Source organism: Saccostrea echinata, unplaced genomic scaffold (assembly GCF_033153115.1).
Source record: "Saccostrea echinata isolate AGI-Se365-2 ecotype Australia unplaced genomic scaffold, CSIRO_AGI_Sech_v1 ptg000029l, whole genome shotgun sequence".
Taxonomy (NCBI): Eukaryota; Metazoa; Mollusca; class Bivalvia; order Ostreida; family Ostreidae; genus Saccostrea; species Saccostrea echinata.
This window is the reverse complement of record NW_026889778.1, coordinates 41,020,282-41,039,111: the sequence shown is the minus strand read 5'-3', so window position 1 is coordinate 41,039,111 and position 18,830 is coordinate 41,020,282. Positions and strand designations below refer to the sequence as shown.

At 32.8% G+C, this 18,830-nt stretch overlaps 2 protein-coding genes across 2 annotated transcripts in view; both read right to left on the bottom strand.

Moving 5' to 3' along the window:
• LOC133195947 (potential E3 ubiquitin-protein ligase ariadne-2-like) overlaps positions 1-18,830 on the bottom strand; it is a 191,660-nt gene that overhangs the window by 56,553 nt on the left and 116,277 nt on the right. The window lies entirely within an intron of this gene.
• On the bottom strand, positions 5,987-8,715 carry LOC133195329 (toll-like receptor 1). The gene is made up of 3 exons (XM_061331176.1): positions 8,664-8,715; positions 8,338-8,451; positions 5,987-6,516 (listed from the first exon to the last, which is right to left on the bottom strand). Exons 1-3 carry the CDS (start codon positions 8,713-8,715, stop codon positions 5,987-5,989), a joined length of 696 nt encoding a protein of 231 aa, XP_061187160.1.

The following is an 18,830-nucleotide window of genomic DNA, read 5'->3' as shown; positions in this document are numbered from 1 at the left end:
AATGGAAATTCTCAATGGCAGAAATTTGGTAAGTTGTCTGTTTATCTAAGTACCTATATAGTTCAGTCTAATCATTCAATAGTGTTATCGTTTAGATGTCCTATGGCGACATATTATAAATACATTTAGTCTAGATTTGACACATGTGCACGAGTCAGAGATGAGAACATGTACTATGTGTCAAACACTCACTACTATATCGTTGTACAAGATTCTTGGAGAAACTTTAAACGTTGAAAATTTAAAATTAAATTCGTAATTAATGAATGTAATATCAATATAACTGTTATTTATTGTTTTATTTAGAACTATCATCCCTTGAAATGATTTATGTTTTAGGTTAATTGCAAGGAACTATACTGCGAAATAAAACTTATAACACAGATTAAAATTCCTTTAAGGGGATGGTAAATGAAAAAAAAATAAGTCCATTTTACTCATAAATACATGATTAAAACTATTTTTGATAAAACTTTTCACCATTGACATTGTTCTCAAGAACATTGTAAACCAAATGTTTACATAGGTACCGAAAACGACAACTGTGGATAGAGAATGCCCTCAAACAATAACTTTACTTCACTACGGTGTATCTTCTAAAGTATTTGGCGATACCATGTGCAGCTATGCACTAAAACATACTGTTTTATTTGGTCTGTGTTGTGATTTCTATTATATTATATTATATTATATTATATACTTAAAATAAAGAGGGAACACGCGAAAAACCTCAGTAAAGCTTTCGGCCTTTCATTCTATCTTCAGAAGCTTTACAAAATAAACAACAGTAGTTACATAGTTACGTTACACAATGATACGCGGAGTATATGGTTATATAGTTGTAATTGTGAAGTCAAATATATCACAATTATGTCGCTCCTTGATGACTGAAACATTTAGCACTTTTTTATGCTTATACAAACCATAGATATTGATTGATTTAGTCAGGCAAGCTTTTTGGAAAGCTATTACTTGTTTTGTATAACGTCGTACTTTGTCCTGATTGGTGGATCGTCGACGTGCAGCATTGTATTAGTTTAATCATGTCACGTGACCCTTTTCCTTGGCATTCATCTTCTCTTTTAAACTTAAATTTGTATAACTACCGAGATGTGGGGGTAATATTTCAACAGAAGTAAATGTTTTATAGGTTGCACATTTAAAAAACTGACCCCTAGGACTTTTTCTACATAAAAGGACGTTTTTCTACGGCTGTGGGTCATTTTACGACGTCAGAAATGACCTCTGGTCATATTTTTTTTACAGGGGAAATTATTCGCCATTCCCTTTAGATAATACATAAATCTGGATTATATAAAATGGTAATGAAATGCATTACTTTCTCAGATCTAGAGTTATGCTTGCCTACAAAGCATTACAATACATTATTTTGAATATGCACATTAAAAAAAATAAATAAAATGGAAATGGGAATCATTAATTACTAAATTTTATTGTCATGTACAACTCATTTATAGTTTCCTACCAATTTTAAATAAGCTTTTTTTTCAAAGAATATTCAATAGAGTTTAAGATTAATTCCAGTGATTATTGGCACTTCGCGAATTAGTGTCAACTTAACACAGTGCTTCTTGGAACATGTCAGAATCAAATAATTGTTCTCTTTTGAGAAGCTCCAAAACAATTCCTTTCCTGACTGTGTTTATGAAACATTAATTGAGCTGGTCTAGCTGGAGCTGACCATGACAAATCCATTGAACCAAAAAGGAATAGAAGACAGGCATGCTACATGTACTTTTAGGTAGCAGACCGAGACTTTCCAACACCTTTATTTGCAATGTGTTTAGTTTTATTTCATAACGTACTTGATCAAAATATCTAAAGTCTGATATATTGAAATAGTTTGGGTCAGCAGTTTCCCAAAAGCTTTTGTTGTCTGATATCAAATATAAAATTACACACTAGACATAGAGTGCATATTGTACATAGATTTATTTTATAAAGGTGATTGGTTTTTGTGTCTTATAATTAAGTAATTAACAATGTAATAAATGATAGTACTTGATAATCAAATTTGAATTAACATTCATCTCATTTAGTTTGAAGGTTTTTGGGTGTTTATGAAAATCGTTGCACAAATTTTAAATTTCGATTTTTCAAAATCCAAAAAGAAATGGCAATGGTAATGCATTACTTAACTCAAATAATGGTAATGTTATGCATTACTTTAAGAAATGAAAGTAATGGTAATGGTAATTTAATGTCCAAATTCTAGAATTAATGGCAATGAAATGCATTATTTTATAATATAATTTGCCTCAAGCCTGGTGTTAACAGATCTGTATTGTTTTTAGGTTTTTTGAGATCGGTAAGATTCATTTTCTTCATTTAGTTACTTTTTACTATTTTCAAATGGTCATATTAATCATACATGTATCATTGTAGGGGGACGGAACATTTTGCAGTGTTTTCATTAATGAGTTATTTTCCATTATTTTGGAAAAAAATTTCCGTTAGCACCTTTTGCATTGGCTGAAAAGGGAGTAATCATATTAAGCGAATTGCCGATTGCACCAGTCACTCTGTTTTGTCATCCTGGTCAACAATACTGCAATCTTTTGCTCATGTCTCCTCCAACATCTACTTTCAAGAAGGGGCCATATTTCTGAGTAAAATTTATAATGAGTATGTATGAGGTAACAGGCATTTTGTTTTTACCTTTTCTCTTCTCAGTTTCATTGTTCTCATTGATCATGGTTAATATCCTAACTCACATGGGATCATTTCGTAGCAGACCACGATTTTCAGCCCTATAACAATTATACGATGGTTGTCCCCGAAAAACGCGAACATTTTCAATATATTTTGTTTACTAATACTAGAAAGTTAAAAATTGGCATTCACCATAATAAATATTTTTTGAATAATGCATAAAAATTTCAATAAAATATCCTTGTAAATAACATTTTTTCTCTCGGATAAACGAATCTTACAAAATAGCTGTCGGCGCAACACCGATGACGTCAAAACGTAACTCGTGGCGTTTATGAATTTATTATGGAATATTGTGTCTGATAAAATTCGTTTGAAGCATAAATTCGATACTGTATTTAAATTTCTTTTAGTTACTAAATTATCTATCTCAGATATTAATTAGCGTTTCCAATTTCCCAACCCAGGTCATAAGTTTACCTAACTGCTTGCTTAGTTAAACGGCCGTCGCTACGTATGGCGTCTAGATTCTGATTTTTCAGTGTGCTGGTCTGCCAAATGCTTCTTCCATCGAATAACCAGTTAAGCCATCCTCGAACCTCTTGAACTAGGTATAAATCTTTGTCCGAGATATATGTTTGTGTCGTTCCATCATTTACATATCTATTCCCGTATGAACAAGTCATATCCCGATCAACAGTAATGCTTGATAATTTGGTGCTCCGAATTATCACCCGACGTCACTATTTTTGACAATATCTAAGTAAAGGTAGTTTTGCATCTAATGTCATATTTTTGTCACGTGTAATTCTAAATTAATGAATTTTTACACATGAGTACTTCAGATCATAGAGTTTTTATGGAGGTAATTTTTTCACATTATATTTCTGTATAGCCTGGTAATAAAGAAAACTTCACTGACAATGCTATTTCTAAAACTTTTTCATTTTCCAACAAGGTGCAAAGAATCATTCATTTTGGTCGAATTGTTTTTGAAATATTCAAAAAGTTCGCGTTTTTCCGGGACAACTCTCGTATAAGCAGGAGTAGCTATGATTGTTTTTTAAACAAACCCTCAGACGCAGGTAAATATTTGATAAACAGTTTACTTGCTCGTATAGTTTTCCACCTAACATAAGCGTACAATGTACTTTTGTTGGTGAAATTTTTATTTCAACTGAGAATCTTTGCTCCGAATTAGTTTAAATCTTTGATGATTGTCATATATCATTCTTCAAATACTTTTTTTTTCTTGATTTCTTGTGTTTTTGGAGCATTTTTCCGTTACATCAACTTCTTCAACAATTATTTTTTTTTTTTTACAAATTTTTAGCTGTTGTTTTTGAATATTATGTATTCTCCAACTTTTCGTTTGCAAAATCTAGAAGGTGAAGCTGTTGGATGATCGTCCAAGTTTTTGATTGTATCATTAGTTAGAGTTAAAGCAATCACTTTCTTGATTCAGCGAGGGTAGATCAATGGACAAAGGCTCTCGTAATTTAACCAACAAAAGAAACATTAAGACTACACATATAAGTTAATTTTAGAAAATGAATAAATGGAATTTGATTAATGAATAACAACACACTTGTTACAACTCAGCTCAGATTTCTATATTCTTAATGAAAAACAAATAACCTACACATGGCTGTCATTCACTTTATGACAAATGGTGATAAAACAAACAAGACAAATCTTTATTTTTGAGAGTCTGGAAAAGACTTAATTAAATAAAAATAAATTTATGTTTCGTAATAAAAAACAAAATATTTATCCCACAAAAATATATATTGCTTCTAGAGTACATGTATTCATTTTTCCAAATACACCTAAATGATTACATGATGTACATGTATATATACAATCGACATATAAGGCATCTGAATCTCTATTAATCTTCTTGTATGTGTTTACATGCTTACGTTCGGACATCATTATACATGCTTAGGAATGGACATGGTATAAAATTTCTTCTAAACTTTTCCTGAAAATATCCGCTACGTGCAGCATCACCTTCATTTAAATTATCAATATTAGCACCAATCCAATAGCATAATTAAATTTGAAAAAAAATATGTTGAAGCTTTCACAAGTTCTTGGAAGATCAAATATATTGAAAGTTTTTGTAAGTTGTGGTAATAACATGCTCCCCCTTAGAAGGTTTAACGGTATGTTAGATAATCTATCTTACTATTATATGTCAGATGTTTCAAAAAAAGTAAGCTTTAAGTATTGAGTCTAAAAAAACCTCTCTATGACTTCATTTATCTCCTCATATATTTAAGTATTTATCATTCTCATATAATATAATTAGGTGTAAAATAAAGTCATCAAATGATAATGTATCATTATACCTTATGAATGCAATATACATGTATAAAATGGAAACCAATATCTTTTGCTTTTGATCCGATTTCAACAATCATACACATAAATGATTTACATTTCAAACAAGTTTTAAATACATGTATATAGATACATATAAATATTTTAAAAACATTCTACGAATCATGAAGCTGGTTAGAATGATAATGTCACCACCACTGTTTTCAGAGCTCTGTGGTCGCCCGCGTGGCGCAGTGGTTAGAGCGTTCGCTCTAGAGTCGCGGAGTAAGGAGTTGATCCTTACGTCGCGGGTTCGAATCCCACTGTGGGACGTGGAGACCGGTCCTTCGGATGAGACCGTATAAACCGAGGTCCCGTGTCGCAGTAGGTGCTGACACGAAAAAGATCCCTCACTACTCAATGGCCCTGAGTGCCGAGTATACGTCAAAATTTGTAGCTCTCCACCGGCAATTGGTGGCATCTCCATATGAGTGAAAAATTCTCGAGAGGGACGTTAAACAAAAAACAAACAAACAAACAAACAGAGCTCTGTGTACGCTCCTCTTATAATTGGACTTTTGAATATAGTTGCTGTTCCTTATCTTTAAAAATCATGCTTACGCATACCAACAAAATTTCAATGAGAAAAGTTATAAAAAATTGTAAAAATACCTTCAGAACAAAGCTCACAGAATTGCATTGTCACACAACACAGAATATGAATCTACGCGTTTAATCTTCACTCAAAGGTGAACCCTAGCTCAATTGTCCTTGTATAAATGGTACACATTCCTTAAACAAATTGTGTGCAACGAAAAGAGGTGACATATAAATTTTTTATTAATTTGGAATTGGATCTGTATATCGTATAGGTATGCCAACGGAGACGCTAGTATAGGGAATTTTGTCATTCAAGCAGAACTAGATCAGTATATGCATAATATAAAACATCAAATGATTAGTACATGTAATCAAAACTATCAATTATCTAATTCAAGTGCAAAGCGGTAGATATTTCTTCCCAAAATGATATCATATTGCCGCCATTTTCTGGCCATCGAATACTTATGATAGACCACCATATGTATCGTAGATCCTTTGGTATTCTCTCTACAGGAATATCATCTTTAATGATCACTATTATGGATTTTTGTCTGTTATTGTGAAAAGCATGTGTCACTACCATCTGAACGACATAGGAATCCCACCCACTCTCTAGGAAGTTTTCGGTTACGACAATTATAACTTTCCGGCTATCATCGATGCATTGCAGGAGTTGCTCAGCTTTTGATATACCTGGGATAAAGTCTTTATCTGGTAAACTAATTTGGAAGCCTAATCGGACCAGCTCTCGATACAGAGTTGTGCAGGCTAAATGATAGTCTTCTTCTGCATATGACACAAAAGCATCAAATTGGAATTGTTTAGGATTTACCACGTGCATGACACCTTTCCATCGATTACGGAGGCGCAAAATAGCATAATCAATGTGGACACGATACTTTTTCAAACAAGCTGCTGTCAATATACCGGTAAGTAGAAGTACCAACATAATGGAAGAACACGTTAGCCAAGTGTATGCCTGACATTTTTTCTCAAATTCTTTAAATGTTTTCTCTTGAAAAAAATCTTCTAGTGATATTGTTTCGATAATGCATTTGCTTTCCTTCAAATCCCCAAACTTATGTTGATTCTCTCTCATCCATTTGAGAGAATAGATGTGAGCACACTCACAACTTACTGGATTTCCTGCGATGAATATTTTTATATCCTTCTGCAATGTTAATATATTGTCGATGTCGGATTTGGCTAAGAGTGAAATTTTATTAGAACGTATGTAAAGTTGGTCCAGCTTTTGTAAATGTGATACAGGGATTTTTGACAATTTGTTTCCATCGAGAAAAAGCTGTGAAAGGGAAAGTTTTTGATCTTCAAACATAGTATGCGGTAAATAAGATATATTATTAAGGCGTAAATCTACAATTTTCAGTCTTTTCAGTTTAATGAAAAATTTTTCCATTATTAAATTTTTGATTTGGCCAAGTTGTGCATTTTTCGCCAAAAATTTTTCCAGTTTTATGGCGAATTGTAAAATTGGATAATTCGTTTCACCACACTGGTTATTAGATATGTCAAAAACTTTTAAAGAAGGCATTTGTAATGGAGCTATACATTTGCATGGAAATCTTGTGTATGATACATCTAATTCATTTAAATGTTCGCCAAATATAGCAATGTCAAACGGACATGATGGACCCAAAAGTTTGAAATAATTCCTGGAGATCTGTAATACTTTTAAATGTTTTGAAAGGTTCATAGCAAAAACCATTCTTCCCCTAAACTTCATAATATATGAATTATTGTGGGGAAATGCTTCATTAACAATAAATTTATTCGTATTTTCGGAGTAGTTTAGTACCTGTAGTCTCGGATATCGGGTTAGAATATCAAAAAATATAACAGGCTTTACAAACTCAATACTATTCTCAGATATGTCAAAGTATTCCATGCATTGACCTATTCGTGTTTTAAGGGGGTTATCTGAAATTCCAGCTATACGGTTTCCACTAAGAATGACTTTCTTGCTGCATATAGAGAACAAATATTTACAATTTTCCTTATTTAGAAAAACTGCTCTTTCTACAAGTCTTGGTATATTTCCATTAGCATTAATGTAATCCATTGTCCTATTCTGAAGACATTTTAAGGATAGTAATGCAACGTTCAAATCACACATTCCACCAAAGTCAATAAAAACACCTTTTAAAACAGGAAATGAGCAAAAGATTTCTTCACTTACATCACAATAGACCAGATTTCTGAAATTCAACATGAGGGAATGTATAGGAGAGTTAGACAAGCCAGCAAAAGTTGTTCTTTTAAGGTAAAATTTAGAATTTTCTGTAGTCAAGATCAAACTTTCTAGTTGTCTAAGCTTTCGAAATTGGTCACTAAATTGAAACTCTTCAAAGACTCCTATTGTCAGTTTTTGCAATGTTAGAATTCTGGAAATCTCAATATCAGGATATCCTAGATATTTAAATTCATTTTGATGGATACGCAAAATTTTCAGCTTAGTTAGATTAGCAAATGCAAGGTATGCCAGTGAAGATTTTCTCAGATTGCAGTTAGAGAGATCAAGAACACACAAACTCCCTAAGTAACTAAAAGCCGATTTTCGTATGAGTGTAATCATGTTGTATTGTAGATAGAGAGCTGTTATATTTTGCAACAAATTGATATTGATCTCAGAGAAAGATCCAGAGGATATCGTGTTAAATTTGTTCCTGGAAAGATCCAAAGCCAAGGGATTAAGCCCAAATCTAACTGAAATGTTTCTGGGAACTGTATGAATGTTAAGTTTACTACAGTTCCATAACCATCCACGATTCCCACATTCATCCGTGTAAGGCTTGAAGGTACACATCTTAGAACTACTTTGGTCTGCTATATCTAAATAAAAAAAAGGATTTCAAATTTTGAATATCTATCAAAATATAAGGGATATAACTCTAAAATAGAACTGAAAAGACAAATTATATTATGTGATTGTTTTACTTGAATATGAATTAAAATGAGATGAAATCTTACTATATGTACACTGTCTAATTTAAGCATCGTGTTAAATATGTGTAGAATAAGAACAGACAAGAAGTAAAACTTACTAAAGACATGATATATTACAAGAAGATAGTTGACGATTGTAAGACGAGCCATCACGACTGCCATATGCTGAGATTTGTTCTTCTCAAAGTGAAATTGTCGACATTCCTGCTTCAACAACCATTTGGAGATCTATCCAAATTAAATGTGTATAAATGAATGTAAAATGGGCTTTTATATGGTATATAGTCACAACTCCCTTATATTCATACTCCATTTCATTTTTACGATCCGATCGTAAGTCTAATATTGATGGAATTTGTTTCAGTTTTTCGTTCACTGTTTAAGTAACAATCGTTGAATTATTATTATTAAAGGATTATAAAAAGAAAACCAATGACATAGAGATACAAATCGTTCTTCTTTATTACTGAACCGTTCACGGTAGCTCAGTCGGTAGAGCGCTCGCTCCGTGATCGGGAGGTCGTGAGTTCGAATCTCGGCCGCGACAGACCTAAGTCGATAAAAAATAGGTAGCAACTGTTCCTTCGCCATGCGCTCGGCACTTTGAAGTGAAAGTTGCGGGTCCTTCGGATGAGACCTTAAAAACCGAGGCCCTGTGTCACGGCAGGCGTTGGCACGATAAAGATCCCTCACTGCTCAATGGCCCTGAGTGCCGAGTAAAGGTCAAAATTTGAAGCCCTTCACCGGTATATGGTGACGTCTCTATATGAGTGAAAAATTCTCGAATGGGACGTAAAACAATACACAATCAATCTTTATTACTGATTGAATCAGAAGTGAATGATAATGAAATTCTGAAGACTCAAACGAGAAAGATGGATAACAATGAATCTCAAGGAAACACTGAATCAGACTTCATAGTAGTTACCCCATATAATATTATTGTTTATGTGCAGATACCCGAAGGTCATTATGACACTTGTAAACGTAGCTCACACAATAACCGATATTTATAAAGTGATTTATATAGTTTATAAAAACTGGTATTTTCGAAATTTGTCAACGCCTCGTTACCATTTTGTTCTTTAAAAATACGTACTTAGTATAAAACCTTCAAAGAAAAAAAGTAGAGATTCCAACGGAGAAATAAGCTACATAGTTAACAGCTTGATTAGTTATGAGCTATATCACATATCCCTTTTGCACCAATGGGCTCCGCCTCCTCTTGACAAAAGGATATCCAGTATATATTCAATACATAATCTCTCGTTTTAAGTAACTATGTAACGTAACATAAGGACCAATCATACAATAACTTACGTACTTTCATCCACTTTATACAAATAATTTATACAGATATAAATATGAACAGTAAAAAACTATTTTCTTTCTTGTTAATACAGGAGATAATGGCTTCAATCATTACAGAAAAACTCGAATACGCAGTTTGTTTTCTCTACAATGTCTTATCTTATTAAATGAATTTTTAATGTGTCAGAATCAAGTAATAAAAGCTTTTTAATTTGATTTCATTTTAAAAATAATTTCAAGCATTTAATGATGTAAAGGAATTTGTATATTTAGAATAGATGCAATAAATTTTTGATTCCCAGTTTTTCATGCTTTGTTTTAAATAGAACAATATTGGAAACATTTAAGTAATCCCCCCTCCCAAAAAATGTCATAACCAGACATTATATCCCCAAAGCTTGGGTAATGATTCACCGGTGGAATAACAATAAAAATGTAGTTGTTAAAAGAGATTGAAAATAGATATAAATTTTCTAAAGTTCGTTTTTCATTTATTATCGAAGGTACACGTAAAAAATGTAATTTATCAATTAATAATGATCTTTAATTCTTTTAGACTTATTTCTCATTAATATGATATACATTTGCAACATTATTGGAATCGTTGTTAAACCAATACTGAATACTTTCCATTTGTTGATACTCTGTAGACATATCTGGTATTGAATTTCACAACCTTATATCGAGAGATTTGCATTTATCAACATATCGTGATTAATGCTTTTAATACTAGTGCAATGGCGATTACTCGTTCGTCCGTGGTAGCGGTAAAACATTCTTGAGACTGTTAATTTTACATACATTACGCATTACAATCAAGCATCTAATTAAACCGATTTTCACAGTCAAAACTGGGAGGCCAATTTTTTACTGCACGATTGTTTACAATTTTTTTTCTCAGGAATTATGTTGTAATGTTACTTGGTCTCCCAATCTTTTTTTTAAAGGTTTTATGTATTATATGTTGTCATTTCATAATAAATGTTATTATTGTTTTCTTAATTTTCATTGCATTTGGGATAAAGAGCTATTTGTGATCAGGATTAATATTTTATAAGGCAGCACTGAGAATACTGTAATTCATTTTTTTTCATGTTTTTTTTTCTTTTTCCATGGCAACGGTCGTTTCGCTGTTTGAAATTTGTTAACGCTGGTTGCACAACTTGCATAGAATTTAGTCTGTGTGGAAATGTATGTTGTTATTTTAATCACCGAACAAGGTTATTTTTCAGCAAGATCCTTCGAATGAATAAAAATTAATTTAGGGTTTAACAACATAATTTTTATGGGACTTTTTAAAAATATATTTCCTTTTCCCCTTCTATTTTTCTTGTGAACAATACGTTTATCACCACAAGGAAATAAATTACTTAATGTAAGCAAGCTGGCTTCAAATAAACTGTTTTTTACTTTTTATTACATCCTTAAAATGAAAAAAAAAAAACCCCAACTTTAATTACACTTTATCATTTCCCGAGTACTTGATAAGCACAAGTGAATGTGTCTAAACAATGATGTACATGGAATTTGTGTTATTGCACTTCTTATTTTAACCAAATATAACAAAATAAAAGGGTAACATAAACTGTGAGAGTCTCAATTTCTTCCATATATACCTAATTATGGACGTAAAAAAGAATAAGACAATGCAATGTTTCAAATAACAAAGACGGTTTTGGTACATGTAATCATCAGATTGGATACAGAATCACAGACGCTTAATTTCTACTCGTAAAATTTCTTGCAACTTTTCCATGGAACTTACCCTAAAATATCATTAAAATCTCATGAAAAGAGATTCGTAAATGTCGTTCAATAAGTAATTCAAAAGATCATATAAAAATACGAAAAGAATGAGAGGCAGTTTTTAAAATACTTTTCATCCTTTATAGTATTCCCTGTTGACATTTACAAATGTCAAAAGACTTGATTCCCATGACCAAATTACTTCAGCAAATCAGATATAGGGATGCCCTAAAGATACTGATGAATAGCACTTCCGATGAAAGATATGATATTGTAAAGTTTTCAGTTGATTAATTTTGTGGATCTTACAATGATTAAGATCTAGCGAATACGGGGATTGTTACGCTCTGTAAATGTCCCTTTCTCTTTCTTCAGGATTTACGTTCTACATCTATGCTAATATGCAGCAGCGTTGTCAGGTAAATCTTAAGAAAACTAATCTGGGGACCGGTATTTGGACTCTAACGATAGAAAGCCTGCTTGATTTCCCTGTGTATATTTAACTTAAAAGCTACCATCGATTGTCCTTTCTTTGGAAGAGAACTCTATAATCTGTGTGGTGATGAAATGTTTAGTGACATAGCAATGCCTTTTACTGTAACTCTGGAGTTTTCAGATATCATATTGTTCCCCACATAGACATTTTTTGTTTCCCACCAGATTGTCCTCGACTAGTTCGACTGCGATTTTTTAACTCTCCTTTTTAGGTCTTTCCACCTTTCTTTGGAAAGACCTATTGATTTTTTTCTGTTTATTATTATTCTTATTATTCTTATTAGGTCTTTCCACCTTTCTGTGGAAAGACCTCTTGAAATGCTTATGTTTATTATTAGGTCTTTCCACCTTTCTGTGGAAAGACCTCTTGAAATGCTTATGTTTATTAGGTCTTTCCACCTTTCTGTGGAAAGACCTATTGATATTCTTCTGTTTATTATTATTATTATTATTATTATTATTATTTTTCCACCCCCTGATGTGATTCTATGTTTCAAGATATATCAAAAAGATTTATAGTCTATAAGAATGTACTCTTTAAAAGATTTTTGTAGTTGACCCTGCGTGTATGAACTTTGACCTCGTAAGGAGTTACAACCCCTTTCGCAATAAAACCTTGTTATCGCTACTCCTTCGAAACCGTAAACCGTAGAGGTATGGAACCTTCACCAATGTCTTCGCCTAATTGAGGGGACTCTTCAATCTTTTCATTGCGAAAGTATTCGTGCACCCCTTTTATGAGTTATTGCCCCTGAAAGTCTTTGATATTTATGAATAATGAAAAATTTTCAAAACGATAAGTCGTAGAGACATGGGACCAACTGCATAAGATTCATTGACCTTTGACCTAAAAATATATGTAAAGGTCAAAGGTCAAGGTCATTCCAAAAATGAGAAATTAAGCTCTTTTTACAGCTCTTTTGTCTTTCAATATATACTATTGGTCTTTGCATCATTAATATGTACTCTTAAATCTATCTCAAAGATTTCATTCTTGTCCCCTAAGCTTAACCCCTTTGAAAGTTATTGCCCCTTGTGCGAAAAACCTTGTTATCGCTACTTCTCCTAAACCGTAAATCGCAGAGACACGAAACCTTCACTAATGTCTTCAGGGTCTTTAGTCACAACTTCAGTCTATTAGTGCAAAAGGATCTGCTGACCCCTTATGAGTTATTGCCCTTTAACGTCTCTGCGCTTACTATTAAACCTTATAACTTTAAAACTAAAAGTCGTAGAAGGATGGGGTTAAGTGCAATGTGACCCTTGACCTTTGACCTTGAATATTTGTTCAAGGTCAAAGGTCAAGGTCATTTCCAAATTTCTAAAATTTTAATATTTTCCATCTCTCAAGCTATCTCTGGTTTCTCCTGTATAAAAATAAACAGTAGAGAGTTAAATGTGAAGAATATATGAAATTTAAAGAAGGTGGAAAGACCTCTAATTGTTCGAGAACAATTAGTCTACTAGTTATTATTATTATTTTTCCGTTACCGCCTTTTGAACCGAAAGACTTTTCGAAGAACTTTATAGTTCATGATACTCGACATCAAAAGTTATTTCGAAAAACTACCCAACGAGTATGACCTATGACCCCTTTCGGAGTTCTTGCCCTTTGAACGAAAAACCTTGTTATCGCTACTCCTTCGAAATCATAAACCGCAGAGGTTCGAAACCATTACCAATGTTTTCGACTACTTGAGAGGACTTTTCAATCTTTTCATTGCGAAATGATTTGTCGAGCCCTTTAATAAGTTATCGCCCCTGAGATTTTTTGATGTTTACGAATAATGAAAAATTTTCTTAACGATAAGTCGTAAAGAAATAGGACCAACTGCATAAGATTTTTTGACCTTATACCTTGAAGTTAAGGTCAAGGTCAAAGGTCAAGGTCATTCAAAATATAAGAAAATTAGCTCTTTTTGTAGCTCTTTTGTCTTTCAACATATACTACATATCTTTGCATATGGAATTTCTCCTTCTAAAACTATTTTAAAGATTTCATTCTTGTCCCCCAAGCTTGACCCATTCAAAAGTTGTCACCCCTTTCCCAATAAAACCTTGTTATCGCTACTCCTCCGAAACCGTAAAGCGTAGAGATTCCAAACCTTCATCAGTGTCTTCGACTCATTTAGTACACTCTTCAATCTATACAGTGCGAAAGGGTTCTTCGGCCCCTTCTATGAGTTACTGTCCCTGAAAGTTTTCGCTGCTTACATTTAATGAACTTTTTTTCAAAGGGTCTAACCTAGAGACATGGAACCAACTGCATCGGCATATTTGATCTTTGACCTTGAAATATAGGTCAGGGTCAAAGGTCAAGGTCTTTTAAAAACATAAGAAATCCCTTATATATGTGTAAAATGTAGCAATTCACCAAATGACCTTGACCTTTGACCTTGACATTGGGTCAAATGGAAAAGTTAGGACATGCATCCAGCTCCAGTATCAGGTAAAAACACAGAAACTAAAGATTTCTTGTTTTTTTTTTTTTTTTTTTTTTTTTTTTTTTGTAATGACCTTGACCTTTGACCCTTGACCCAAAGGTCACAATCAGGCTTAAGGATGTGGAAGTAGTTACAATTCTTAGTTTAAAAGAGGAATATAATAAATAATTAACCTCCCCCCCCCCCCTTCTTAAAAAAAAAAAAAAAAATCACATCAACAACAACGTAGAATATTTCTGGAAAATTCCAACCAGACCTCGGATCGACACCATATTTGGTACAAATGTAGTATAGACCTCAGAAAAACTTTCTGGAGAGTTTTACGGTGAGTCTTATAAGTTTATAGAAGTCATAAAGTTTCACAGCAAAAACTACAAGTTCTGTTGTGTTTGAAATTAAAGTGCAGGTGAACGAAGAAATGATCTAAACCTTTTATCGGCTATTTCTTCAGATGTCGTTAGTAGCATTAGATTCTCCTGATATGATACGACATTTTAATACCAAGTATTCTCTCTTTCTTTTACATTTGGAATTTATTTGATTTTCATTTAGAATTAATCAGTTTCCAGAAATAGCGATTTTCGGTAGATTAAAAACAAGTCTCGCTTTCATTGTCGTGTTTCCCTTCTAAAAATGCATGTTGGGAATTTAATTTGGGCTACACATATTTAATTAAACCCAAAGAAATGCTTATTTAAATGTTTCATATTTATTTCAGGATATTCAGTCAGAAATGTTAAAATCCGAACCCGATCTTTATGCTTACAACGAAGCTATTTACAAAAAATCAGCATGCTCACAATATCGACGAATCAGGCTACAGTCCATTAATACATTTTCATTAGGGAACAGTGTTAACGTTTTCTCACGCAGCCCGTCCCTTATTATTTTGTATACTGCTTGCAAATTCAGGAACTATTTCCTTTTACGGAACTTCTTTCTTCCCCTACCGATTCTAAAAATACGCTTGCATTTCTTCTATAGTCTTAAACAATTAACTTACGTATGTTATCGGAATGCGTGGCCGAATGGTTAGCGCACCTGCCTTTCAACTCAAGGGTTTTGAGTTCGATCCCAGCTGGAGGAGCATTTTTTTTTTTTTTTTTTTTTTTTTTTTTTTTTTTTGGCATTTTTCTCCTTTTTTTCAACCCAAATGACATGGAAACACTTAAAAAGGTGGAAAGGCCTCTAATTGTTCTCTGAACAATTAGTCTCCTAGTTATTATTATTATTATTATTATTCTTATTCTTTTTCTTCCCGGACTTTTGAAATCGCAAGACTTATTGAAAAACTTTATAGTTCATGATACTGGATATTAAAAGTTATTCCGAAAAATGACCCCCCATGTTTGAACTTTGACCTCTTACAAAGTTATTGCCCCTTTCATAAGAATAGCTTGTTATCGCTACTCCTTCGAAACTGTAAACCGTAGAGGTACGAAACCTTCACCAATGTCTTCGACTAATTGAGGGAACTCTTCAATCTTTTCATTGCGAAAGTATTCATCAACCCCTTTTATGAGTTATTGCCCCTGAAAGTTTTTGATGTTTGCAAATAATTAAAAATTTTCAAAACGATAAGTCGTAGAGACATGGGACCAACTGCATAAGATTCATTGACCTTTGACCTTAAAATTAATGCAAAGGTCAAAGGTCAAGGCCATTCAAAATATCAGAAATTAAGCACTTTTTATATCTCTTTTGTCTTTCAACATATACTAAATATCTTTGCATCATTAATATGTCCTCTTAAAACTATTTCAAAGATTTCATACTTGTCCCCTAGAATTTACCCCTTTAGAAGTTATTGCCCCTTTTACTGAAAACCTTGTTATCGCTACTCCTCCGAAACCGTAAACCGTAGAGGCACAAAACCTTCACTAATGTCTTCAGGGTCTTTAGACACAACTTCAATCTATTTAGTGTGAAAGGATCCAATGACCCCTTATATGAGTTATCGCCCTTTAACTTCTTTGCGCTTACTATTTAACCTTATAACTTTAAAACTAAAAGTCACAGAAGCATGGGGTCAAGTGCAATGTGACCCTTGACCTTTGACCTTGAATATTTGTTCAAGGTCAAAGGTCAAGGTCATTTCAAAATTTTTAAAATTTTCATTTTTTCTATCTTTCAAGCCCTTTATGGATTCTTTTTGAATAAAAATTAACTTTAGAGAGTAAAATATGAAAAATATATGAAATTTAAAGAAGGTGGAAAGACCTCTAATTGTTCGTGAACAATTAGTCTACTAGTTAGGTCTTTCCACCTTTCTGTGGAAAGACCTATTGATTTTCTTCTGTTTATTATTATTCTTCTTCTTCTTATTATTATTTTTCTTCCGCTGATTTTTTGTTTCGACAATTATTGAAAAGATTTTTTGTTCATCGTAAAGGTCATAAAAAGTTATGAACAAATTTGACCCAACGCATATAACCTATGACCTCTTTCGCAGTTATTGCCCCTTTTGCTAGAAACCTTGTTATCGCTACTCCTCTGAAACCATAAACCATAGAGGTACGAAACCTTCACCAATGTCTTCGACTAATTGAGGAGACTCTTCAATCTATTCATTACGAAAGGATTCGTTGAGCCCTTTTATGAGTTATTGCCCCTGAAAGTTTTTGAAGTTTACAAATAATGAAAAATTTTCAAAACGATAAGTCGTAGAGACATGAAACTAACTGCATTAGATTCCTTAACCCTAGACCTCGAAGTTTATGTCAAGGTCAAAGGTCAAGATCATTCCAAATAAGAGAAATAAAGCTCTTTTTATAGCTCTTTTGTCTTTCAACATATACAGTATATCTTTGCATCTTTAATATGTACTTTTAAAACTATTTCAAAGATTTCAATCTTGTCCCCTTAGCTTAACCCTTTTAAAAGTTATTGCCCCTTGTGTGAAAAACCTTGTTATCGCTACTCCTCTGAAACCGTAAACCGCAGAGACACGAAACCTTCATTAATGTATTCAGTGTCTTTAGACACAACTTCAATCTATTCAGTGCGAAAGTATCCGATGACCCCTTATATGAGTTATCGCCCTTTAACGTCTTTGCACTTACTAGTAAACCTTATAACTTTAAAGCTAAAAGTCGTAGAAGCATGGGGTTATTTGTAATGTGACCCTTGGCCTTTGACCTTGAATATTTAATCAAGGTCAAAGGTCAAGGTCATTTCATTTTTTTTTTTAAATTTTCATTTTTTCCATCTCTCAAGCCATTTCTGGTTTCTTTTGTATAAAAATAAAGAGTAGAGAGTTAAATATGAAGAATATATGAAATTTAAAGGTGGAAAGACCTCTAATTGTTCGAGAACAATTAGTCTACTAGTTATTAGGTCTTTCCACCTTTCTGTGGAAAGACCTATTGATTTTCTTCTGTTTATTATTATTATTATTATTATTATTATTATTATTCCGCTGATTTTTTGTTTCGATGTTTATCGAAAAGATTATTCGTTGACCGTAAAGGTCATAAAAAGTTAGGAACAAATTTGACCCAACGCGTATAACCTATGACCCCTTTCGCAGTTATTGCCCCTTTTGATAGAAACCTTGTTATCGCTACTCCTCCGAAACCATAAACCGTAGAGGTACGGAACCTTCACAAATGACTTCGACTAATTGAGGGGACTCTTCAATCTTTTCATTGCGAAAGTATTCGTCAACCCCTTTTATGAGTTATTGCCCCTGAAAGTTTTTGATGTTTACAAATAATTAAAAATTTTCAAAACAATAAGTTATAGAGACATGGGACCAACTGAATAAGATTCAATGACCTTTGACCATATAATATATGCAAAGGTCAAAGGTCAAGGTCATTCAAAATATAAGAAATTAAGCTCTTTTTATATCTCTTTTGTCTTTCAACATATACTAAATATCTTTGCATCATTAATATGTTCTCTTAAAACTATTTCAAAGATTTCGTACTTGTCCCCTAAGATTTACCCCTTTAAAAGTTATTGCCCCTTTTATTGAAAACCTTGTTATCGCTACTCCTCCGAAACCGTAAACCGTAGAGACACAAAACCTTCACTAATGTCTTCAGGGTCTTTAGACACAACTTCAATCTATTCAGTGCGAAAGTATCCATTGACCCCTTATATGAGTTATTGCCCTTTAATGTATTTGCGCTTACTATTAAACCTTATAACTTCAAAACTAAAAGGCATAGAAGCATGGGGTCAAGTGCAATGTGACCCTTGACCTTGAAAATTTGTTCAAGGTCAAAGGTCAAGGTCATTTCAAATTTGTTAAATTTTTCATTT